The following is a 26983-nucleotide window of genomic DNA, read 5'->3' on the forward strand; positions in this document are numbered from 1 at the left end:
AAAATATCATAAAATGTGTATGGAAGAGAAGGAGACAGGACAGGAGAGAGATCGCTGTCTTGGTCATAAATCTACCCCTAGCCTGATTGGGTATAACCACACATCACTCCATGGCAGTCTGCTACTATTAGCAATAAATCTTCCAAGACACTTTTGCTGCATAAATACCTTGTAGTCCCTGGACACATCTTAGAAAACAAAATCTGAAGACTGAAAGTTGTGGAAATACCATATCTTAAGAATAGGCTATGTTGATTTAAATTTAAGTGGGCATATTGGGGGAACACTTCCAGGTTTTCTAGTCATGATTGTACATCGAGCCAAGAGCCATTTTTTCTATTTCATTGTGTATGTAGGAAGCACACTAATTGCTCGATAATCGCAGATCATGTAGACCAGACAAGGTCGACCAGGTAATAATCGAAAAACTGCGAAATAGGATCACCCTTATTGTTACTACTATAACTATATATTTTTGCACCTATGCAAAAATCCAAGTACACAAGTACAATTATAAAGACGTGTATTTATCAAATATTACAGTTATAGGGCGGCCTGGTGGGGCGAGTGGTTAGCGCGTCAGCCTCACAGCTCTTGGTTCCAGGGTTCAAATACAGGTCGGTACAACTGTGTGTTCTCCCCGGCCGGGCATGTGTGGGTTTCCTCCGGGTACTCCGGTTTCCTCCCACATTCCAAAAACATGCATGGTAGGCTGATTGGACACTCTAAATTGCCCCTAGGTATGAGTGAGAGTGTGCATAGTTGTCCGTCCCCTTGTGCCCTGGGTGACCACCAATTCAGGGTGTCTCCCGTCTCTGGCCCAGAGACATCTGGGATTGGCTCCAGCACCCCTGTGACCCTAATAAGGATAAAGCGGTTCAGAAAATGAGATGAGAGGAGGTGAAAGTCAATTCTTTCTTAAGCCTCTCACTTCATTACTACTTAATGGCTGTAAAATAAGAAAACATTGAAAATGCAAGTTTGGCAATGTTGCTTTTATTTGTATGCAGTTGATATCAAACGTGCATTTCATTATTCAGTGATAAAAAATATTCATGTTGTTCAGAAAAATCTGGGGGTAATTGCATGTTTTCTACGAGGTTTCACTTTTGGTGCAATCATACTGCTTCCACCACTCTGCAAACTGTAGGACTTTTTTCCTCTGATCATCAAAGTTCTCACGTAATAACTTCCTCCAAATTCTTGGCTCCAAGTCCATCATACCCCCAACCACTTCCTGTGAGGAAAAGGCAGTTAAATCCTTCATTTTGGTTTCTGAATGACAATGTCACAATTTATAAAATATCACTTAACAGCACTTCATTTACTACAGTGGTATCTGGACCTATAATCAGCGCTACATACGACATGCTCGAGGTAGGATGAAAATTTCGATCGAATAATTCGCCCGTGATACAATCAAAATTTCGAGATGCGACCAAGCCAGGTGGCCATGACATGAGAGGCTGTTTATCATTGTACCACTTTTTGCTGCATCTCTTTTGTGTATAACAGATATCTACGAGCACTGAACGATTTCTTCAGACTCGTTTCTTCTACGCATCAACCAGGAAACGCACAACGCGCATGCGAAAAGAGGGCTTTCTGGATAATGAAGTATACTCGTGCACACAACACCGATAGCCAATGGCACCCTTTCTCAGAATAAAACTTTTTTTTTTCGTTTTTATGTCAAGGGACCACTGTATTCTGTTTGCCATATGTGTTTTTGTTACTGTGGCAACAAAATGATTTATAGAATTTGATTAATTCTTGATTCAGTACTAGATATAACAAGAACCTGTTTGGAAGTTTTAATAGATAAACTGACCTTGCCAAAGTAATGTGGAAACTTCTGCTCGTTTTCAATTACATGGGCAAAACCTCCCTGGAGTCCAAAGTCTACAGCGAAGTAGGGCAGCCCTCGGGGAACCTGCAGCACACAAACAATTAACCAGGTCTGAGCATTTTACGACAAGAGAAAGTGAATGAAGGATGAGGAGGGAAAGAACCAAAAATAATAAATAATTGAAGTAGTAGTGCTAAATACACAAATGTGTTATACATGAATATTCATGCAAGGAAACAATTTGGTTAAAAAAGATGCCAGTGTTCTAAACAATGAGGTAAAAAAAAAAAAAAACTTACAGCTTTGCGTACGTCTTTTGAAGAAAGGTCAACAACCTTTTTGTTCATGGCCCATTCGTCATCACATTCCATGATGGCTTTCTGGTGACCGATACATACATTTAGAGGACATCAAATGTTTGGCAAAAATACCAGAGACCACACCTTAAAGTATATTGGTGCCATGTCACCCAGTTCCCGAGGAAGTGGGATACACTCAAGGACCATGTGCTGTCTCCTGCGAGGATTCAAGTGCATTTCCATGAACACACAGTCCTGCTCCTGGGATTCAAACATACGCACTAAGCTGCGACGGAACAGCTGCAAACCACAAAGCAGGAAGGAGTTAATCTTGGTGTTATGTGCGAACATTTGATGTACATCCAGTATAAGAGTGAGATTTCTCTACCTGAATCTCTGACCAAACATCCTCGTCCAAAGTGGTGGCCGAGCAGTGATGCTGGAGGGGACTGATGAGACAATGGCCTTCTGTCATGGACACCCCTGCTGGTAGACTTAGGTATACCTAGATAACATGCATTACAGCACTTTCAGATCATAAAAATATATAATACCCAAATTGGCCCGAACATAAGGACGATCCCCTCTTTTTCAAGACTCAAATTTGCAAAGACCTTTGGAATATTTTTTTATACAGAAAATAATTACAGTAAATCTGAAACAAGAGCTTTTTTTAGGGGATCTTTTTGACCTCTCTATTTCTGTACATTACACTCTGTGATACCATATTTCACAGCTGCCGGTTTACATGGCCAATCTTCAACCCACTGCTCTCCAGATTGTCGCTACCTTTCTTCATTTATCTCCTCTTTTTTTCTTCTTTATTTCTTATCGCTATTTTGTATTTTTCTTCGTGTTACCGCCCTTTTTATTTTTCTTCTTCGTGACAGTGTCTACCCAGTTAAGTTCAGCATTCACTTTAAAAATATCTAGCGGCATCTAGCGTGGTGAATGAGTATGATGTCTAGACCAGTGATTTTCAACCACTGTGCCGCGGCACACTAGTGTGCCGTGAGAGATCGTCAGGTGTGCCGTGAGAAATTATCCAATATCCTTTTTTTTAAATTAACATTTATTAATAGTTTTCTGCAAATATGATGTCATTGTCCAGTGTCCGTGCTGTAAAGGCTGGCAGCGTAATGTAATATTTGTCCGTGTGGCAACACGTAGTTGATTGCCTCGTTCCGCCAAGAAAATTAGTGATGCACCTAAGAGGCCGTGGTGACAGTCATGGAGAAGTTTTTAAAAAGGACAACTGCAAACTCCGAACTGGGCCCTGGACAAGATTCTGACCCGGATAAAGGCCCTAGTATGAGTGGTGGAGAAAAGAAAGCAAAGGCGGTGAGCTCAAGGCAATATAGTGAAAGCTATCTTTCGTTTGGATTTACTTTCACCGGGGATGAGACGACACCTATTCCGTTATGCCTGGTGTGTGGCGAGAAGCTATCCAACAGCGCCATGGTGCCAAGCAAGCTTAAACGCCATCTCCAAACGAAACACCCGTCGCTTCAAAACAAGCCGATAGACTATTTTGTTCGCCTGCATGTAAACACAGAGAAACAGGCAACGTTTATGAGAAAAACCACAAAGGTAAATGAGAAAGCGCTCAAAGCTAGTTACCTAGTCGCCACACTTGTTGCTAAATCAAAAAAGCCGCACACTGTGGCAGAGACATTAATACTACCTGCCTGTAAAGCCATTGTCAACGAGATGCTCGGCCCTGATGCGGCTAAAGACATAGATAAAGTCCCGCTCTCTGATAACACAATTGCCAGGCGTATTGATGACATGTCTACAGACATCGAAAGCCATGTTTTGGAATAGATACGCATCAGTAGGAAATTTGCGTTGCAAGTTGACGAGTCTACGGATATTAGTGGACATTCTCAGCTCTTGGCCAATGTGCGTTTTGTGGATGGTGATGCCATTAGAGAAAACTTCCTATTTTGCAAGACACTGCCAGAAAAAACAACTGGAGAGGAAATTTTTCGGGTCACATCGGAATATCTTGACCAGGGAGGACTTACGTGGGAAAACTGCACAAGTGTGTGCACTGTTGGAGCTGCAGCCATGGTCGGGCGCACCAAAGGCTTCGTGAGTAGAGTGAAGGAAAAAAACCCAGATCTGATTATTACGCACTGTTTTTTTGCACCGTGAGGCCCTCGTTGCGAAGACTTTACCAGTAGAACTGGTTCCTGTGTTGGACGATGTGGTGCGCATAGTGAACTTTGTGAAGACACGACCTCTGAAAAGCCGTATATTCGCATCTCTGTGTGAGGAAATGGGAGCGGAGCATAAAGCCTTATTGCTCCATACGGAGGTCCGATGGTTGTCGCGCGGTAAGGTGCTGACCCGTGTGTATGAGCTGCGAGAGGAACTTAAAATGTTTCTGACAAATGAGAGGTCTGATTACTCAAATCTGTTTTCAAGTGATGAGTGGTGCGCAAAGTTGGCATACCTGGCTGATATATTTCATCATCTTAATGAACTGAACACAAGGATGCAGGGCCGAAATGAAAACCTGCTTACAAGCACAGATAAAATAAATGGATTCCGTTTAAAGGTGCACCTCTGGCAACATGTGCAACGTGCCAACCTGGAGATGTTCCCACTCACAGACAAACAGCAAAGCAACACTGCTGCACTGTCTGAGGTAATAGGTAAACATTTGAAAAGTCTTGAGGAGAAGTTGTCATTTTATTTCTCTTCAGCCTCCACTGAATGCTTTGACTGGGTTAGGGACCCATACAGCTCGGCATCAGTTGTTGGAAAGGACATGACTTTACAAGAGCAGGAGGAACTAACTGAACTGAAACAGGATCGTGGTTTAAAACTAAGATTTGCTGATCTTCCTTTGGACAGTTTTTGGTTGACTGCTGCCAAGGAGTTCCCCATTCTGGCCAACAAAGCTGTTCTGACATTGCTCCCATTTTCCACAACATATCTGTGTGAGCTGAGCTTTTCAAGCCTAACTGCTATAAAAACTAAAAACAGACAGAGACTGAGAGCTGTTGAAGAAGAGCTTCGTGTGTGTCTTTCTTCTATTCCTGCCAGGATATCGGCTTTGTGTTCATCTAAACAGGCCCAGGTTTCACACTGACTGAGTATAAATAAATTGAGAAATTATATTGTAATTAAATATACTATACAGAGTGTCATTTTGTAAAATTTTTGGTTAGTGGTGTGCCACAAATTTTTCCAATGTAAAAAAATGTGCCGTGGCTCAAAAAAGGTTGAAAAACACTGGTCTAGACTTCAAAAATAAGACCACTCCCACTTTTTTTTAGTGTTATTGCATTGTAAAAAACATTGTCTTATAATCGAGCCAATACGGGAATTGAAAGCAATGTTAGCAATGTATTAATGCTACTACAAATTCCCAAAGACAAAACACGGTTTACCTTGCTCCCTATGGCCACTATGAGGTGCTTCTGGAGCTCCTGGCTACTGAAACAGTGATGGCATTTGTCCATGGAGGTCGCCAACCTCCTACTCTCCTCGGTGGCTTTGTTCCTCAGCCTCTCCTCCTCCCTTCCTTCACCCACTTTCTGTGCCGCACTCGACACGAACATGTCATCCAGAGTGTAGTTGTCACCGTCCGTCTTTCCCATCATCTGGAGGGACCAATCAAACACAGGTAAAGGTTGTAAGGAACAACACGGGAAGATGCGTGCAGCATTAAAGACAGAGTTTCAAAAGGTTAATGTCTAAATCGGCTTAATTTTTTAAAAAGCAAAATATAAGAGATGGTTACCGGTCTTTGCATTATAAATTCCGTTTTTAGGGGTTAAAACCATTTTTGTCTTTTCCAGCACTGTGTGTTGTCCCTGGTCGCCACTGGTCTACGAACAGCAAGTTGCAGGACATGGAGCATTAAAAAAATATCAGCCTCTACGTCTGTTTTGTCACCATATTAACAATGTAACAGAATGCACAAGTGTGTGTGCGCGTGTCCGCGTACCTGTAAGGGTTAAGGAGCGATAGAGGGTGGAGTATGCGTATGTAACTAAGTGTGGAAGTGAAGTAAAGCTGGGTGATATGGCAAAAATAGTTATCATGATAAAAAAATATCCGAAGCTCAGAAGAAGAAAAATGGCGGGCAGTGACCATTGCTTTTATCCAGAAAAAAAAGCTTTCTGAGCAGACTAGACGGCAGGGCGCCTCGGTGAGGGTAGATTCTTTTTCAGAAATGCGAGCACCGGGCAACGTTACGACGGACGCCGTAACTATTATCCAAAAATAGAGCTCTCATGGCGGGTTAGGTGAGCAAAACTGAGTACCCAGAGAAAACCCGCATATGTCTGGGGAGAACATGCAAACTCCCCACAGGAAGCTCAGGGCCTGGGATTGAACCCTGGATCTTGTTACTGTGCAGCCAACGCACTAATGACTCGTCCAACGGACTAAGCACTCAGCCACCCGGCCGCCCCGCCAATGTTAAATGAATATATAAATGCCAACTGACTAACTTGGGCACAAAAAAATCCTTGTAGGCTTCATTGTATTAGGCTTTAGTCAAGTAAGAAAGCTTGTAATAGCGGACAACAATTAAAATAAAAAGCGATTGTTATGTGCTGTTAAGTTCACAAAACGCAAACTACTCTGTCTGGATAGTAATGAGAGCAAGCAGCACACAACATGAGGATTTTGTTAAAGACACACTAAACACTAAAAGCACTAAACTACTAGATACTATTTCCCCTTTGTATGCTGGTGTGCAATCTTGCAATTAATAGTCCTAAAATGTTCGGAAATAAAATATTATGAAACATTTTGCAAAGGTTAATATTTTGACCATGTATATTCTCACTTTACATGTCAATGAATGCATCTTAGTCCAAAATTTCTTTTGATGTAAGCTCATTCAAATTCAAGAGATTTATTCTATAATTTGATACAATTATCTGATTACTGGCCGGTCTGGTGGAGCGAGTGGTTAGCGCGCCATGTCCATCTGTGTGGAGTTTGCATGTTCACTCTGGGACTGCATGGGTTTTCTCCCACATTCCAAAAATATGCACGCTAGGGTGATTGGACACCCTAAATTGCCTTTAGGTATCAGTGTGCATGGGTACCATAATGCGAATTCAACAAAGTGCAAAAGATGCCACATTGAGCAAACAGTATCTATAACTGTATTTATAAGTGATATTTATAGAAACCGTACCAACGTGATCGTAGAATATTTTTATTGTTACTCTTTGATTGTTATATTTGATTAATATGCATGCTTGTAGGGTGGCTATTCCTGTGAGCCAACACGTGTTCTGTAGACAAACAAATAAACCTGGCTTGTTTGTTATTGACCAAATACATATTTTCCACCACAATATGAAATAGCTTTAAAAATGGACTTCATATTGTATGTTTTTTTTAAAGAATTCATTTGCAAACTATAGTGTAAACTAAGCAAGCATTTGGTCAATAACAAAAGTTTATTTCAATACTTCATTATGTACCATTAGTGGGCGATGATATAGATCAAAAATTTTCTTTAATTCTTCAGAAAGTTTTTTCACACGGTTACTGACATTTTCACCCACTCATCCATGCAGATGTGTCATGCAGGAATGATTTGGGGCCAAGGTTGGGCAACACTGAGTTTCAACTCCCTGATCTAGCATAGCATGTGAAAACAGAATTAATTGCCAATTTCCCCAGTACAGACAGGAGAAAAAAATAAAAAACATCCTAAATGAAAAAAAATCAAGTGTGCTTACATAAGTAACCTGGCAAACTAATCAATTCAACACAAATAAACGGTATATTTTTGTCAAGGCCATCCAACATTTCCACTAAAAAAGATTACAAGCACAAAGTATGCACTATACAAAGACTCATTCATTCATCTTCCATACCAACCTTCCCTTAAAGGGTTGGGGGGTTGCTGAAGCCTAATCCAGCTGTCTTTGGGCGAAAAGCAGACCACACCCTAGACTGGTCGCCAGCCAGTCAGTCGTAGGGCACACAGTGAGACAAACGACCATCCGCACTCCCAGTCATACCGCCACCAGCGGGAATTGAGCCCCAGCCTGCTTGCACAGAAGTCAGGCGAGAGAACCTCTACACCACGAGGCGGCTAATACGAAGATCATTGATGATTGCTTTTTATATTTTGATCTACTAATTTTAGAGAAACACACCCACTTTATATTTTGCAAGGGAGTGAACAACAGTCTGGAAAGGCAGACAGGTTCAACAGAGAATTATATCTTTATGATAACAGACTGCTTTTTTAATTATTATTTTTTTTATGGGCACTGCTTACAACCTTGCTCAAGGTGACCGTTTTGCCATGCTACGTTAGGCACACCGCCGTTTGTGACGAAAGGGCCTTCTTACCTTGGCAGCCATTCGAGAGTAGAGGGCGTTCTGATCCTGTGCTGAGCTCATCTTCTCCCTCCTGACCATCTCCTTCAGACCCACACTGTCATCATCTTGAAAGTACCTTGCACGGTGCCCATCAACGTGAGTTTCGATCTGGGCAGAATTTTTTGATGGGAACACAAATAAAAATAAGCAGTGAACACGTCACTCATGAGTTCAACAGTAGTTTTTTTTTTAAAATCCTATTGTGTATCCTTTACCGTCTTCTTCTTTCTGCGTCCTCCATGTGGTTCCTGATATCCTGATAGGGGCTTGACTGGCCAGGCCTGACCGGAATGATCAGTTCTGAATAATAGGATTTCTTGGTCTTCGCTTGAGCAGCTCGCCATCTAAAAACCCCCCCAAAAAAATTTATTTTTTCCTCAAATGTTTACTGTCTAAAGATTTTTTCCAAAGCATTGAAAGTTTTTACAAAATTGCAAAATTCTGTAAAGCACATTGATGGAGCTGCCGATGCTCTAGAACCACAGTCAAATATACACAAACTTGACGACACTATTCATCCATTTTCCGCAAATCTAAAATTATTAGACTTTTGAAATGGATTGAATCATGAAACTGCGGGTGACCTGTGAGTAAACACCAGTCTTAGCTGTCGAATTTAATTTGGTGGTACAATATTTTGTCCAACACAGTCCATCTCTCTAATTTTTTGTAAATGTTAAATTTTTTTAGTGTTGAAAGCGCTCCTGCTGGCTTTTTACTGGTGTGAAATAGGTACAATAAAAGCTAAAACAGGTGGAAACTAAATCAAAACTGCACAAGATGAAATTCTGAAAGTTCAAAAATGCATTCAGCTTTAAAATATTTTCATTGTGGTTCCTAAATTTTCAGTATTATAATCAACCACAAACAGTGTACATTCAGACCTGAATTGGTTTTGTTGTTTCGTGGAGCTTCTTTTGTGCATTGTTGCTGTTTTTGGCTTTGTGAGCTGCATCCAACTGTGCCTTTAGCTTTTCAACCATGGCCTGAAATAGACACAAAAATACATAAGTATAGTCTCACTTCTGCTCACGAATGCCTCTAAGTACAAAATTTACAGAAAGTACAAAGTAGGTACAAAATTGCTATACTGACACTAGAATAACAATAATAATAATAATATAACGCTATGACGACTAATGGCAGTCAAGTGTTGTTTTTTTTGTGAGGCAGGCAATTGTAGGCCAGAAGATTGAAGGGAGATTCTCAAGCAGAACGCAACGCTTCCGCGCCAATGTCAAAATATAATAACTGATACAGGAAATGTATTTACATTTTGGGGGATTTCGTACCTTGGATTTTGTATAGTGGAACTGTACTTTGCATATCAAAGGGTTTTGCAACTTGGAAATGTTGTATGTAGAAGCATTTATAAGTCCCATTATATTTTATTCTGAGAGAATGTATTCCATAATAGTCTATAATCCTTATAAAGTGTGATTTATTGATGTGTGAGTGTGTGTGTGTGTGTATGTATGTTAAGATTCTCTCACTGTTTGTCCATACCGTGCAATCTAGAGTTGAATTTTTTATGGTGGCCAGAAACGGCTGTCGGCTCCTAATAGACGAGTGATTGAATTTCTTCACCTTCTCAAAGTGTGGAAACTCAATGTTTTACTTGTTAAACAACCCATTTTGAAAAGAGATTTTTTTTAGTATACCAACAATTGTCCTCTGGTTCCAAACAAGCAGGTGGGATTGTCGGCCTGGGAAGACTGGTAGGATCAGACCTTCGGCAAGTATAAAGAGTTGGCCTTCTCTGTGGTGCTGTCTATGACTATTCTGCTACTACTTTGACATTGTGTGGATGTTGTCTTCTTTTCTTTCGCTCTTTACTACACCGACTTCTGACTATTGCATTTGCCCCTGCAAACTCCAAATTACAAGAATTGAATCCTCTTATTACAGTCTATTGGTGGAGGTGGTGATGTCCATCACTATGATCAATATTAAGGTGAATTGGTGTTGGGTTTATTCTGTAATACTATTATATATATGTGTGTGTATTTAATCATTTCTTTATTAAACCATTCTTCCAATTGTCCGAAGAGAACCCGGGGTCGTAACCAGTCACCTAGTCCTCTCACAAGGACTGTTTATCTGACATCTCACCCAGTCCCGGGCTCCGAGGACTGTTGATCTGGGTTTGCAGCGAAGAGACGTCAAGGACTCTTGCTACCAGCAGATGGATATTTACCACTTCCAAGGACACTCGCATAGTGTTCCTACATTGTGACGCACTTCTCGCCTTTTTATGTAATTGTTATGCTAAATGAAGGCGTGATTGTTTTAATTCAAACGCAGTTTGATTTTAGTTTTCTCTTTCGATTATTGTTAAATACCTTAATTATTATTATAGTTACAGATGTTTTTGCGGACGCATGTTGGATTAATCAATAACCTTGTAATTGTTTTGATTCATGGCTCGTACGAGCCGTATGAGGAATTACTGTTCGGGGAGATACTTTGGAGATCGGGAGGAAGTCTTGACGCATCTATCCTTATCAGGTTATTACCAGAGATGCAAATAATTTAATTAAATGTCAATAATTGAATAAGATGTCTGCCTGCAGTGATTGATAATTATAGAAAAGTGTAATTATTAATGAACCTATCAATTAGACAGGATTGATTTTGTTTTTCCTTTTTCAGACCTGACCTACAAGTAAGGTGAATTCGGATAGAGGGCAGTCACATAAATTGGAGTTGGGAAGCCCTCTCAACAGTCGGTCTTCTTGCAAGTGAAAATCCACGAGACTGTCTTTTCTTCTATTGGTGCATGAATTGAGGAATGTCAAATGGTAAACCTGACAATGATGCTCTCCCCACTTTAAAGAGAACCCTGAGACAATCACAGAGCAGGTGCATTTATACGGAGACATGATTATACATAGGTGGAGTCTATTTATCATTATCAACCAACACGGGATCATTCAAAGATCCTCACTGAACTTCTGGAGTGGATTTCCTGCACTGAAACTAGGGCGCTGAATAATATTGTACACCTGACTTTTCAGATTTTTTTTATTAGTATTTTTTTTCAAATGTCCAATAAATTTCATTCCGCTTTACGATTATGTCCCAGGTGTTGTGGATTCTTGTCAAAAAGTTTTAACTTCATTCCTATATGTTTGATGCCTCAAATGAGGCCAAATGTTTGAAAATTTCAAGAAGCCCCAAAACCTTTGCAAGGCACTGTATGTTGCCAACTTACAGAGTTACCCATTATCTCAGCCTTCACCAACTTTGCACCAAGTTTGTTCATCTCTTCTTCAGAGAGAAGTGGAAGCACTTTTTCCTCTTCATCATTACAACTCTCACTTGAAAAAAGCACAAAATAAAAAGTTAAAGGAAATCAACTAACGAGTTAAAAAAAATTATCCTGTACAGTTTCAGAGCACTGATATAATACTGAATAAAACATTTGGCACGGCTGATATTTTATGAAAAAGAACAACAAAAAGATGGTTTTGTCCGCGATTTAAAGCATTAGCACAATATTTTTTTCTTCCAATGTGGGAATGTAAATAATGCAATTTGAAATGACCATCGTAATTGACGTTTTATACCTCACTGTTTATCTGTTCTGATTCATTTATCTGATAAGCCATTTGTGCATTGTTTCAGTTTAAATTGTTGAATGAAAATGCATAAGGACCTTGTAAACTCTATGCTGCAGTGGTTCTGTATGCTATTTTACTAAAAAAAATAGTATCACCAAAATGGCTTCAGAAGGTTTTCATCACTGACATCAGGAAGATTGCATTTTGATTCCTTCTATGTTCTTGATAAACACCAAAAGGATTTTATACAGCATTTTTGAGAGAGATTGTGCGTGCTTAAAAAACAGACACAATCCTTCATCCATTCATTCGTCAAGCCGCTTATCCTGACTAGGGCAAGGTGGGTGGTGGAGTCTAGCCCAGGCAACAACAGAAGTAAGCAGGATTCACCCTGAATTAGTTGCCGGTTAATTGAAAGGCACAAGGACACAAACAACTAATGGACACAGACAGTCATACTTAGGGACAATTTTAAGTGATCAATCAACCTACAATACTAAAATGTGACATTATTCAATACAGACAGACAGTAGAACAGAGTGCGTGGAGAGAGAAAAAGAGAGAACAGAGAAAGGACAGGAGAGACTTTGCTCAGAATTTTTATCGTATCTCATGTTTCTCATATGTTTGGACGCGCATATGTCAAGGTATTACTGTATAATAATGATAAATTATATTAGGTTATTAAATGGAAAAGTAACCCTTATTAAACACTGTTCCTTTTGTTAAGAAGACAACTGACCTTGATTTTATTATTGTAGAAGCTTTTTTGTCACAAGGAGCATGGGTTGGCTTTCCAGTGGCTGGCACCTTATGTTGCGCCTGTTCCAAGTGATCAGATTCATTAGAAAGACCCCCACTTTTCTTCCAGACCATACCAGTCATTTTTAGTGGATCAGAGTCTTCATCTGAGGTAGGTTTTGAAATTACCAAAGATGACCGAGCTCGATGAGGAAGGCATCCAGTAGCTGCAAAGCAAATACAATAGAAGCAAAATGATTTATAATCATGTAGAAATTCAGCCAAATGCTGAAATACAAGGTATTCTTCATATTGTTGAAATGACCCAACAATATAAAGTGGGACAAGTAAGTATTTAGTCAACCACCAATAGTGAAATTTATCCTACTTGAAAAGATTAGAGAGGCCTGTAATTGTCAACAAGGGAAAACCTCAACCATGAGACAGAATATTGAAAGAAAAACAGAAAATCACATTGTTTGATTGTTAAAGAAATTATTTGCAAATCATGAGGAAAAATATGTATTAGGTCAATTCCAAAAGTTCATCTCAATACTTTGACTGCCTTTCATTATAGTACTTACTGTTACTGTCTAGTAACTACTTTTTTTTCTTCTGTCACGAACTGTTCCGTGTGTTTGGCCGTGAATAAATGCCCTTGTTATTCTAAATGAATGTTATCTGTGAGGTTGAAAAATATGTACACGCATACACGGCCAGGAGCGGGGCGGGCGCGTCGGCGCAACGTCCTCCGGCTGGCTATCCGGTCGGCTAACTATTCGTTCGGCTAAGTCTACGTTCGGCCAGATGCCCCCTCGGCGAGATGGCCCTCGCCCAGACGTCAGTCGGCTAAACATCTTTAGGAAAATCGACCAAGTGCCGAAACTTTCCTGCAGTCACCGGCATTTGGTTGGGCTCGGGAGATTTGCGATGTATCCATGACGGCAGAATGCCAACGAGTCTGAAATTATCACTTATTTGGGCTTTTTGCCGGGTATGCGCACTTGGTGGAGAAGCACAATTTCGTCATACGCAGTTGGGTATAATGACAATTGGGCTTTTGTCGAGTCAATGATGATGACAAAGCCTATGTCTGATTATTATTATAAAAAGATATTAACTCACCTCTGCTGTCGTCATCGTCTGAAGGCTTAAGGAAACGACCTTTCAGTGACCCAAGAATGGAGGAACGTTGATTGGAAATTTTATCAGATGGGGATCCAACACTGGACCTTTCTCTATCTCTGCTTATTTCCCTCTCCTCATCCCTTTCCTTCTTATTCTCTCGATATCTGTCTTTGTCCTTGTTTGGGTTTCTTCCGCTCTCCTGATCTCTCTCTCTTTTCTGATTGCCTATCCTCTCAGAATATCTCTCATGGGAAAAAGTTGATGGGTGTTTTTCATAGCTTCTCCACCGATCCCTCTCATTGTCATCTCCTTTTCTACGCCACCTCTCTTTTCCTTCCAAATGCCTGCCTTCAGTTTTGCGTTTAGGCCCATAGACAGCATTTTCTGCTTCAGCAAGTTTCAGCTGGAATGTCTCCATTGACTGCAAAATAATAAATAAATGAAAAGGTTTTACGTTTTTGTCTTACATACAAGACATCTCTTTGAGTTAGCATGGCCTTGGAAATTACAAATAGCTTGCTGGCCTTTTTTTAAAAGCTCTGTATTTTTAAAGTGTTCCACCATACAGTCCTTACTCCATATCTGTCTGCAACCACGTCGTTCAGGCTGCGCCGTTCTCTTTCTGCCTGCTCCTTCATTCTCTGATAGCTCTTCCTGAGCCAGCTCAGACCGCCATCATTCACCACTAAAACTGTTGGAAGAACAATTTTTACAATGAAAGTGTGTTATAAACTGAGAAACTCTCTCTGGCCAAATGTTATTGAATTTAGAATGTTGATATGATAAAAGTGTAAAGAACCAACACTGAGGAAATAATGCACTTTTTATTGTGTTAGAAAAAGTATCACTCGCATTTAGAAAAAAAAATTAAAATAACAAAAAACAGCTATGATTAGGCGTGTCTCTGATCTAATCATGTGATCTGAAATCAGGTTCGATCTCGTCATATTCAGAATATTGGAATGGGGGGAAAATTATTGGGTTCTTAAAATGTACTTTAAAATACTAACTCATTGTCTCCCCTTGACGGCGGTAAACGTCCAATGTTGGACTGCCTGCCAGTTCACTGGTCAAATTGGTTTGGACTTTTGTCGGTCTCAATGGCAGTTAAACATGATCACACAATGCCAATCTTCTAAGTTGAAATAGATTTGGTGTCTATACCTGTCAATGGCAGTGAATTAGTAAATCAAATGGCAAAGAAAATAGCTCAATTTCTAACATTGGATAACAACTTGATTGATGTTTCCTCCATTAATGATTGATGTAAACAAAATACTTAAATTTATCGTATTTTCTCACATAAGCCGCACCCTTAAAATTGCTTTAAAAATTTTCTACAATTTCTCGCGTGTGAGCTGCCCCCTGATTCTCAATTTACACCTACATATTTATGTTTTTAGTAGGGAGTACAAATTTGTTACCTAAAAGGAAAAATCTTAAGATGAATCATCATACGTGGTATTTCTTAGGTACTATATGAATCAAAAGCATATTATTAGGGTCAATATGATAAGTTAATATGCCCGTCTTTGTAAATGCAAAATATCAAATTATTCGACTTGAAAAATTTAATAATTCTATCCTGATGAGAACCCGAGGCTTTTCAATGACAAAAATTACAATTTTCTTACCAGAATTTCAATATGTGGCGGTCAAATTGCTTCTAATGTCGAAATATCTCAATATTTTTGATGGTTCATAATACTGCTAGTTGTCCCTTTCGAACAAGAAAAAAAATAAATAATCAAAGCGGAATTTTGATTTAATTCATCCTCGCAAATGTACAATGTTCTGTGTTCCAAAAGGGAATGTGTTGCACGTAGACAAATTCAAAAAGGAAGTAACGTAAGCTCATTCAGGAAATATGCCCAGAGCTATACGTAGTGTTCACCAATCTCTTATTTTAGTTAACCTCATTTCTTTTTATTATGTCAATTAAAACCTCAAAATGGAATTTTGAGAATAATGGTTGCGATCGGCTGGCCAGATTCAGGGTGTCCCAAGCCTCAGACCCGGAGTCAGCTGGGATAGGCTCCAGCATCCCCCACGACACTGATAAGGATAAAGTGGTTTAAAAAATAAGATGAACGAGATGAGAATAATGGTACCATTTGTTGCAGCAGGTCCAGACATTTCCTCTGGGGGCAGACCACTTCCACCGTCCTTCCAGTATGGATTAAGTTCTAATTTGTGCAAGCCCTCCTAATAAAAAAAACATGCATACAGTATATTGTATACTCTCACTTTAATTTGGTAATGAATCGAGAAATGTATTTTTAAAACAAACATAGCTCATGAGGGAAAAGGTAGACTCTACACCAGTGATGTTAGAACTGGCCAACTGTGCCTCGTTTCCCAATTTTTATGGGCCCCCAAAAAAATAATTAAAAAAATATTGTTCTATATGGACAGCAAAACAAGCTTAAAATCAGTCTACATTCTGCTGCACTTTTCAGTTTGTGACATTTTGAAATCAATGTAGAAAACTGGAATTTCAGACATTTATTTTTTATATCAATAAATAAGTATTAAAAATAATCAACATTGCTAAACTGTGGTACAGGGGTACCTCAGCTTAGGAATGTCTCTACATACAAAATATTGAAGTTATCAAAAGCCTAATTGGGAAGATTAATCGATAGCTATGGAATAAATTCAAGAAATTAAATTACATTCAAATTTCTAACACCTTTTTTGAGTTTTTCTCAGCAGATGCAAGTACCTTTATTTTTTACTTTTCCATATCCTCCTGACTACCAGAAAAACAATGTCCAATCAGATTTATTTTGAAATTCCCCAATCGATGTGAAAAAATTGGAGTACTGCAAAAGAAATTTGGTATAATTGTAAAGCTCTGAATGTCCTCTATAGAGCACAAAAGTGTGATTGGATGCACTGGGAGATATTTAGGTTTACAAATGTCCTCTACTGTGGACAAATTTGAACTACTGGTACAGGAGGTTAAGGGCCGAAGAAAGTTATGGTGCTCACCAAAGGCAATTGTCTTGAATATTTAACCAAACACCATCATTTTCAGTTGTGCGTTTAGGTGCATGTAGAAATGGGCAACAAAACAATCACGATAAGTATTGTGAAATAATTTAGGGTCAACAATAGTATTCAAAACTTTTGATAAAAATTTGAAAATTGTAAACTGCAATTACAACACCCGACTACCACAGAGAACGGGGGCGGTGTTGCGAGATGAACGCTAGTTGCAGACCAACGCTCAGAAGAAGAGGATGAAGAGGTAATGTGTTTTAGCATGTTAGCAATAGAGGCTAACACACGGCATTAACGCATAAGGACAATAGCAAAATAAGCGATTATCGGATGCAGGACCGCACCGAGTTGACCCACTAAAACAGTGGTCTCAAACCGGTCCTCAAAGGGCTGCAGTGGGTGCAGGTTTTCATTCCAACTCAACAAGGATACCTTTTGCAAGTGCAATCAGTTAATTAGAGTCAGGTGCTACTTATTTTAAAGACACCTGATTGGTTAAAATGTCGGCACTGGATCGGTTGGAACAAAAACCAGGACCCACTGCAGCCCTATGTGGAACCGGTTTGAGACCACTGCACTAAAAGATCCAAATGAATTTCCCCTGGCGTTGTTTTCATTTTTTTAATTGACTCGTAATACCAGTGCACAAAGATCAGCCATTATCAAAAATTCTTTAACCTACTGTCCTCATTTGAATACAGCCTGTAATATTTTTTTCTGTGGTGTTCCATTTTGTGTAAATGTTTGGAAAACATTGCAAAAATCTAGAACTTATTATCTTAGGTTAAAATTGGTTACGTTCATCCAACTTTTTTATTTTTTGGGGGAAATATTTTATTTATTTTATATATTTGAGGTAAATATATTTTTGTGAGGCTGAAAATAGTCTGCTTGCCAATGGTGATGTCTACAGTTGTATTTATTTCACATTGTACAGCAACTTTTGGCTTGAAAGCAAATATATAAAAAGAAAGACCCATGTACAAATTTTGACTGGATTTATTCTTTCACTTTTCAGTGTACGAAGAGTCGTCTTATCTTTATTGCACAACTGAACAACCAAAATACTAAAAATAATAATAAAAAATATTTCATATTTTCAATTCTTATTAGGTAAGGTTTCTGTTACTTTCATAATTGAATAAGGAGGTAAGTAATTTATTTACTTATTCACAGAACTTTGAAGTTTGAAATTTGAAACAAAAAAAAAGATGTGATAGTTGTGGTGATAATTATCGATACATTTTTTTAATCGTAATAACAACTTTTGTCATATCGCCCAGCTCTAGGTCCACGTGTAAGTATGTTCCCAAACGTTTGCCTCCTGCCCTGCGCCCAACCACGCAATGGAAAATGTCTTTGCATTTCATTTAATTTTAGTGGCTTATGAAGGGTGCATTTGAAGACATAAGAAAGTTCAGTACCATGAAAAGACTTGGTGAACAGAATTCAGCCCAGCTTGTATCATCATCATCAGCGAAACTGCTGATAACCACAGAGTCAGCGGCTCCCCAGCTATTTACAGGGTTGAGTCAGCATGAAGATAACCCTGAGCCTCCGATACATAAGCTCGCCTTTTCTTCCCACCAGGACACTCAATGAGATAGAAGTCATTTTATTTTTATCCATTGATGGTCACACAGCGCGATGTTTTTTAAACTCAACGAAACCTTGTCACATTTCTTTCTGTTTCCATTATTGATAATTTCCACCATTGGACGAACACACGAGTGAACAATCAACTGACTTTCACTCAACGCTTGGAAAATAATTTTCTCATCTTTGTTTTCTGTTTTTTTGTGTATTGCACACATTTCAAACAAAATCTGTATACTTTCATCATTTTAAAAAGGTTTTGGGGTAGCAGTGGGGGTTTTGTCGGGTTTAGAATGAATTAAAGCTTCTACATGAAAAATGTCTCTATTTACAAAATACTTTACAAAAAAAGTTACAAAAACACTCGTGTAACAAATTAATTTCGGAACTAAAGGTACTGCTGTATCGTGGTTGTTACATTTGCTAATGCCGGCCATTTTGTATTATAAATTTTACACATATATTTTGAAATATCTATATACCACTGGGTTATTTTTAATTACCTTGTAGCCTTTAATTAATTCACTGCAGAGGCAGCAAGTCCATTTCAGCTGGGAAAGCATGTATTAGGTGATCACGTTTTACTGTCGTTCATGGAGATTGACATCCAAACCAATTTGACTGGGTGAAAATAGATCGGATGAAAAAAGTTTAGACAAACCTGATCTACACTTGACGCTAGTTTTCAAAGATCATATAGATGATCACATTTAGATTACTGTGAGAACAGAACACACAGTGCCTGCATCAAAACAGATCACATGAACTGCTACGTATTTGAACTTTCACATATTAACAGTGAGTGTATTGGTAGGATTTTGTCAGATGACAAGGCTAGAGCTTGCAAACAAGAAAGCTTGAAAATGACCAGAGAAGGCTAATAAATGGCGTGAAGGGAGACAGAGAAAATCATGCTGAAAATATGATTTAAACTTCGGTGGAAAAGGATTAGGGGCTTTGGCAACCCTTAGCGCGAGAAGACAAAGAAAAAGAGCTATTGCTTATGAAAACAGGTGATTTTGTGAGTTAGAAATTAATAAAGTCAACCTTATACACACACCTGTTCAATGGCATGAGCTTTGGCTCTCTCCTCTTCTTTCTGTCGGTCTTTTTGAGCTCTTTTCTCTGCAGTGGATGTGGTTTTCATTGCCAGAAAGTCAAAAGTCATCCACTCATCTCGCTATAAGCGAAATAAATTATTTCAATGTATGTAAAACCAAATGCTAACCTTATACATATACGTATCAAAATATGTAATAAGATATTTGGTATATTTTAATTTATTGACACTGATCATAACATTTAGCACCGTTGGAGTCAGAATGATAAATATACCTGGACTGTTTGAGCTGAATCAGCATTGTCTGGACTGTCTTGAGACTTGGTTTCCTCTGAAACCTTCCAGGCTTTATTAGTAGGCTGTGACTGAGGTTGGGATTGAGCTTCACACCACTCATCTTCCGAGTCCTGATGAAAAAAGCAAAGACAAAGAAAGATGAGGACAAAAAGAGAGAAAAAATAGTTTCATTTAAAAAGAAAAATGATCTTCTTAATATCCAATAAAATAGTGAAAACTAGTGCCAGTTTAAAAACTGTCAAAACAGGTACATTAAGAAAAAACTGAAAATCCATTAGCAGTGATGCATTAAGACCCATCTGTTATATGTGACGATGCACAATCCTTTTTGTGCTGCTTATTCTTACGAAGTTGCGGGAGAGCTGGGGTCTGTTCCAGCTAACTACGGGTAGTAAGCAGGGTGCATACTTGATGGTTGCCAACCAGTGGTTGGGCACAAGACAAACAAACATTTGCACACAAACGCATACCATGGGACAGTTTTGGAGTATACAATCAGCGTAGCATGTAAGATTTTGGGGGATGGGGGAGGATTCCGGAGTACCTAGAGAATACTAATGCAGGCGAGAGGAAAACATAAACCCCACGCGGGAGGGCCCCAGTTCGGGAGTTCGAACAACTCACCCACAGTGACACCAAGAATATAGATAGTGTATGTATTACCTTTCCCACATTAAAGTAGCACAGTGCTCGTAGTAACAGTAGAATATTCTACTTTGAATGACATTTATTCTAAATTTCAAAATACAACAGCTCATTTATCAACTCACACTTGAGCTATTCGTCGAGCCATCTGCTTCCTCTGTTGCTTTTTCCTTTTTGGCCTTCTTTTTCTTCTCCTTTTTCTTCTTAGATTTCTTTAGTTTTTTCTTTTTGTCTTTATAAGTCGTTTCCTGTATGGGACAAGCAGGTGAGAAATTGGAGGGCTGATTTTTTTTTTTTAATTATGTAACTGTCAAACCAATTGATGCATATAGCAGGCTGTTAGAATACTTATTGAACTGTGTGTGCGCGCGTGCGTATCTGTACATTTGTAGTGTTTATTTGTGTTTTTATATATTCCTAACGAGATGGAGTCTTCGTTTCATATGGTTAAACTGATAAACAGCGGAGAGATAGCGTGTTCCGACTCAAAAGCTAAGGCAAAATACATTAACTCCTTTTCCTCGTTTATAGCACAACAGTTTCACCCATTTACATGTGTATCATAATCCAAGTTCATTTAAATTACATTAAAAGTTTGTATGTTAACTTAAGAGTGCATTGCCGCTTGTCAAGTGACAAGCCTCCAACACAAAACTCACTCACTCTCTCCCTCCCTCCAGGCTCTGCTGCATTAAACAAACTTTGATAAGACTGTTGCTTTAACCAATGAGAATTTGATTAGGTGACACCAAGGCCTTTTCGCAGGTTCAGGGATACGTCATCGCTTTCACCAACTATGATTGGCAGGTGATAGATTGGACAAGCCAGAGCTACCAAACTGTATCTGGAGTGAGCTGCTCAAGCAAATATATTGTTGTGTTGATTTAATAGCGGCTTTGTCAACCCAATTACTAATTTGTCTTTCTGGTGTTGATGGAGACTTGGTTTTGCCAACACCAGTCAACAAAGGCTGTGATGACTCCCCTTTACTCTAGGCCAGACATGGGCAAACTACGGCCCGCGGGCCGTATACGGCCCGTTAGACAATTTAATCCGGCCCGCCGAGCTTGTCCAATAAATAAAATAATAATGCTTCATAAATCATTCATTACATCTTGTCCATGCAATACCGTGTTTCACCTATAAATGGCGCGCTGACATTTAGGCCTTTGTTGAGTCGCGCCTTTCTCTTTATTTATCCCTCTTTAATTTTCTCATTGTCATTTGAGCCCTTCTGTAAAAATGAGCGGACCAAAGAAAAGGAAAGTGGACAGTGAGTGTCGTGTATTTAATAAAGAGTGGACAACTAAATATTTCTTCACTGAAGTCCGATCAACCGCTGTATGTCTGATATGCCAAGAAACTATTGCTATTTTCAAAGAGTACAATATCAGCCGTCACTTTGCCACGAAGCATGCAAACTACGCTAGCAAGCAGTCAACACAACAACGAGCGGCTACTGCTCAGAGATTGGTGGCTAATTTGCAGAGTCAGCAGAATTTTTTTCACCGGCAAACTGCAATTCAAGAGGCAAGCACAAAGACAAGCTTTTTGCTGGCCTTCAAACTGGCAAAGGCTAGCAAGCCTTTCTCCGAAGGCGAGTTTTTGAAAGAATGCATGATAGAGACAGCTGGTGTTTTGTGTCCGGAGAGCAAAGGCAAGTTCGAAAAAATCAGCTTATCACGCAGGACAATAACTCGCCGTGTGGAACTCATTGATGAAGATATAGTGAGCGAGTTAAACAAAAAAGCGGCAACCTTTGAGTTATTTTCATTAGCGCTTGATGAAAGTACGGACATTAAAGACACTGCTCAGCTCCTCATTTTTACCAACAACACTGTTCCCACTGAAAGTTCGAGTTTTTCTACTATGACAAAAAAATTGAAAGTTTGAAAGGGCGCATCTTTTAATTACGCACTGCAGCGGGACAGAAAGGATTGAGGTTAGTCGCCTATGTTGTTGGGTAGTAATGTTTTGAATGTTGAAAGTTATATTCATCAAGATTTCAATAAATTTTGATATTTGTTTTACTTGGTGCCTTCAATTGAATTGTATTAAAAACAGATGCAATCTCCAGGGTTGATAGATCACAGTTTTCTATTCTAATCTATTTGGCCTACTATTTCTCTTGTACATTTGGAAAATGCAGTCCTCAATGTTAGTGAAACGTGTTGAACATTTATTTGCATGTGCTTGCTGTACTATGAGGTTTGGATACTACAAGCAACGCTTTATTATATTTGGCCCAGCAGTCAATGTACTGCTGTGGCCCCTTGTTCAAATTTTATAACCCATAGTGGCCCGCAAGTCAAAAAGTTTGCCCATCCCTGCTCTAGGCCTTCCCATCCCTCACACTAATTCAGGACTACTTCTCTCAAATAATGGCTGAAATGTGATTGGTTAAATGCTTCAATATCAAAACACGTGGAAGCAGTGCAACCAGGGGGAAAAGCAATGAAAGGAAGCTAACAGACAATTTGGAATTATGTAATAAGTATTGATGGACAAAATATATGATTCAGATATTTCTTAGGCCAGCAGAGAAGGCCTTGAAGGCCCTGACGGCCCGCCACTGAATGTTAGTATATTATATACCACTAGTTATGTTACTTTGTTAATAGATGGCAATTAGAAAAAATAAAACATTTTTTTCCAATCCAACATCCGAGTTTTGGAGTTTTTTCAGAGGGTTGGAACTAATTAACTTGTTTTTTGTTCATTTCTATGGGAAACGTTCATTCGAGTTACGAGAATATCGACGTACGAGCTCAGTCCTGGAACGAAATAAGGCTCGTACCCCGAGGTACGACTGTATATCATTAACCTGTGTTCATTTCTCTAATAATTAATTTATTCTGTGTAATGTAGTCTTACATCCTCTATTTCTTTCAGTCTGTCAGTGACTTCAGGAAGCATCCAAGTATCTTCCCCTCTCTGTCTCTTCAGCTCCTTCCTTCTTTCCTCTTTCTCATACTTCCATTTGGCCTAAAAAAAAAAAATGGGGTGAAACGGGAGAAGGAAATTAGATTAAAAATGAAACATTAATTTGATACTGATGACGATGTATAAAATACGATAGTGCCATAAATGGGAATTGAAAGACACTATTCCTGATCCATCTTTCCTTTGAGCGAGGCAAACACACATGGCTGACAACACTTTACACTGGACGACACATCACCAGTTAAAAGTGTAGCAGTGTAAATACATCCTGAGAGGACGCAGACAACAAGCATTGTGAACACGAGGCAAAGCATCAAACATCAGGCAAACACAGCTGCCTTTTCCTATAAGCCTGGGTCGTTTGTGATTGTTTGTCACAACAACGATAGCCACTAGCCAAGTGAAGGTGCTTGCTTGTATGCAGAGAGGCGAGTATATTCATACGCCAATCAGAATAGTCTTTACATGTATCAAAAGTTAAGGAATATACCTTTTCAATCGCTTCTTGACGTGCCTTCCGTTTACTCTCCTTACGATCATTGATGTTGCTGGTACTCTCAAAATTAATATGCGCCGCCATGACACTGCCGTTCGTGAGTTTTCTTTGTCGTGAAACGTTTATGTCTCGGGTTGCCAGATCACACAATCCGCAGACGGCCCTATTAAACAGTAAAACCCACCGAGTTCAATTAAAACTAACCAAAACTTACAACAGAAAAAACAAAACGTTTCCTTTCATAGTATTTCAAATTTCATCTACCATCTGCCTACTGTATTTTCTCCTGCCCAATCTGGCAACACTATTTACGTCTGCTCGAAATGATTTGTGGTTGTTTTCATAAAAATATGAAACCGCCGCACATCAGACAGGCCTTAGAACACAGCGGAGTTATGTTGCTTCTAACTCTCCTTCTGGTGTCCTCAGCTGTGGCCACCCCTTTGCAAGATACGGAACAATGTGCTCGTGGAGCCTCTTACTTGTGTCGTAACGTGAGGACTGCGTCTCTGTGTGGTGCTGTGACTTATTGCCAGCAAAAAGTCTGGAGCAAGCCCCAGATGAAAAGCGTGCCATGTGATTTATGTAAAGAGGTGATTATGGTGATCTCGCAAATTTTGAAGGACAATGCCACCGAGACCGAAGTGCTTGGCTACATGGAGAAAGCCTGTCAACTCATTCCTGACCAAGGTTTGAGTTCAGAGTGCAAGGAGATGGTTGATAATTATTACCCAATCGTCATGGAAATCATCATCGAAGAACTACACGATCCTGGTGTTGCTTGCGGAGCCATTGGCTTGTGTCGATCCAAGCTGAAGTTTCACGACCAGCCCCTGTCCAATGAGATACCGCAGGTTGACGTCTCCCTGCCAATGACACCGTTCTTGCTTAATGTGCCCGGGCTCCTGTATCCTAAGGAAACCACCAAACCAGAAGCTCCGGTCAAAAGTCGTGATGTTCTATGCCAAGACTGCATCAAGTTATTGACTGATGCACAAGCAGAGCAAAGGGCAAACTCTTCATTTGTAGATGCACTGATAGAGAAGCTTGAAGAGAACTGTGAACAGATGGGACCCGGTCTGTCAGACTTGTGCAAGCAATATATTGGCCAATACGGCAACCTTGTTTTTCAGAAGATCATGTCCATGGATCCTGAGGATTTTTGTTGCAGTGTTGGCTTCTGTAGTTCCGTCAAAAACGCCACTCCCATGTTAAAGTTGCAACCTGCCAGAATTGTACCTGCTGGCAAAACTTTGCCTGCTCTCACTCTTATTCCTGCCATCAAGCTGGAATCTGCAAAACTGACCAAACCAAAGATCCAAGTTCAGGATTCTCCAACTTGTGCACTCTGTGAGTTTGTGATGAAGCAGTTGGAAAGCATGTTGGAAGATCAAGCAACTGAGGAGAAAGTAATTGAAGCTGTGGAAAAGGTTTGTACGTATTTGCCCTCAAGCCTGACTGCCCAGTGCAAGGACCTGATCCAGACCTACGGCCAGTCCATTATTGAGCTACTTGTACAACAGGCTGACCCCAAGGCTGTCTGCACGACGTTGGCATTCTGCAAAAATGTCTCACATGCATAGAAAAGAACCAACACCTACCTTCTTAGTTAAAAAAAAGTCTTAGAAATTTTAATCCATTGTTCGAGCAGACTTATTATTTCAAAATGGCTTGTTTCCTCCTCTGGGACAAAGGTGGGGCTTAATTTAACAAACTTAAAATGTGATAACAGGGTTGTGCTCTGTTTTGCCTGATTAAACGCAGGAATTAAGTTTACATTTAACATAGGTATCGCGTCAAAAGCAAGAGGTTCTACGTTTCTCACCTGGGTTTTATGAAATTTGATAATCTTTGGCAGTATCTGATTCTAATGCAAATTTGTACGTTTATATTTCATGTTTGTGATTTTTTTATTGTAATGACATTCCTGAGTGCTACTTCCGTTGTTTGCATTGATTGGTTTGTAACTTGTAATTTGTATTTCAAGCATTTTTTCCCCTTCATTGAGCTATTTGGAAGTTGGGCTGATCATTATTAATATTAAAGGTCCGATTCATTAAAATCAAGTTTCTTATTATTAATTAATTCCACAATTATGATAATCAGAGCTGAAGTCAAATTAAGTCAGTTACGTGGTCTGTTATAAGTGTATTTTGTTTGATATTGGCATTTGCAGAATTTCAGAAACATGACATTAAAAAGGAATTTTCTCTTCTAACTTGATTCCCAAATATTTATAATTAAATTAGAACTGAGTCGCATCCACTGAAGAATGAGAGTGCAATTTTGTAGATAACATACATTATCCAGGTTTGGGTATATTTTTTGGGAATATTAGCCACCTCCACGCATAGGCAGCAAATACCCTTAAAATTGTTGAATTTTACAAATTTTCTCATATAAGATGCCCCGATTCACAATATTCATGGTTTTGGTAGGGATTACGAATGCATTACTTTGAAGGAAAAATCATCACAGATGGTATTTCTGAAACACTATGAATCGAAAGGATCGTCTGCTGGATTGCACATTCTGAAAGGGTGTTGCCAACACGTAGACAAATTCAAACATGAAGTCACACGAGCAGTACAACCAGGAAGTGTGTCCGTAGCAGTCTAGTTTTCACGTCTCTGAGTGCAAGAATAGCATGAGATACACATTACGGAGGTATCAACGCTGATATTTTAATGTATATGCGAGATAATACGGTAATATGTAATGAGTGTGCTTTTAAGGGGTAGGTTAAAGACAGTGTCACTGACGCCCCCATTTCCAAACCCCTCTTGGGGCCTCATTTCATTGCGTATTTTGTAAAGTTTCATTGAAAATAAAAGTTTAGACTTTTAACTGCGATCACAAAAAAATTGACACATTATTATTGTCCGAGCTACAATGTTTGTTTTCAATCGAAAAACAGATGTAGGACATTGATGTGGGAAAATAGAATATTTTACATTTATTTAAATACAAAAGTATTATACAAACCAA

The 26983-nt window shown here is 39.2% G+C and overlaps 1 protein-coding gene and 1 pseudogene across 1 annotated transcript; one reads left to right on the forward strand and one right to left on the reverse strand.

The window, feature by feature from the left end:
- Positions 1–974: 974 nt before the first annotated feature.
- cwf19l2 (CWF19 like cell cycle control factor 2) lies at positions 975–24425 on the reverse strand. The gene is made up of 20 exons (XM_077721918.1): positions 24260–24425; positions 23990–24158; positions 23431–23541; positions 20682–20804; positions 19890–20021; positions 19615–19734; positions 16064–16157; positions 14528–14643; positions 13950–14373; positions 12826–13051; positions 11735–11840; positions 9405–9506; positions 8736–8864; positions 8491–8628; positions 5550–5762; positions 2537–2653; positions 2293–2448; positions 2149–2229; positions 1832–1933; positions 975–1237 (listed from the first exon to the last, which is right to left on the reverse strand). The coding sequence occupies exons 2-20, from the start codon at positions 24077–24079 to the stop codon at positions 1094–1096; spliced, it is 2724 nt and encodes a 907-aa protein (XP_077578044.1). The 5' UTR covers positions 24080–24158; positions 24260–24425; the 3' UTR covers positions 975–1093.
- LOC144200039 (prosaposin pseudogene) lies at positions 24241–26213 on the forward strand (annotated as a pseudogene).
- The last annotated feature ends 770 nt before the right edge of the window (positions 26214–26983 follow it).

Source organism: Stigmatopora nigra, chromosome 8 (assembly GCF_051989575.1).
Source record: "Stigmatopora nigra isolate UIUO_SnigA chromosome 8, RoL_Snig_1.1, whole genome shotgun sequence".
NCBI lineage: Eukaryota > Metazoa > Chordata > Actinopteri > Syngnathiformes > Syngnathidae > Stigmatopora > Stigmatopora nigra.

What these genes read in the sequence shown, in the direction of transcription:
- cwf19l2 (XM_077721918.1), bottom strand. Translation starts at nt 24,079, where the DNA reads ATGGCGGCGCATATTAATTTTGAGAGTACCAGCAACATCAATGATCGT. An exon ending in GTCAAGAAGCGATTGAAAAG is followed by an intron (nt 23,542 to 23,989) that starts GTATATTCCTTA and finishes TTTTTTTTTTAG; the next exon opens with GCCAAATGGAAGTATGAGAA. An exon ending in ACTCTCGAATGGCTGCCAAG is followed by an intron (nt 5,763 to 8,490) that starts GTAAGAAGGCCC and finishes TGGTCCCTCCAG; the next exon opens with ATGATGGGAAAGACGGACGG.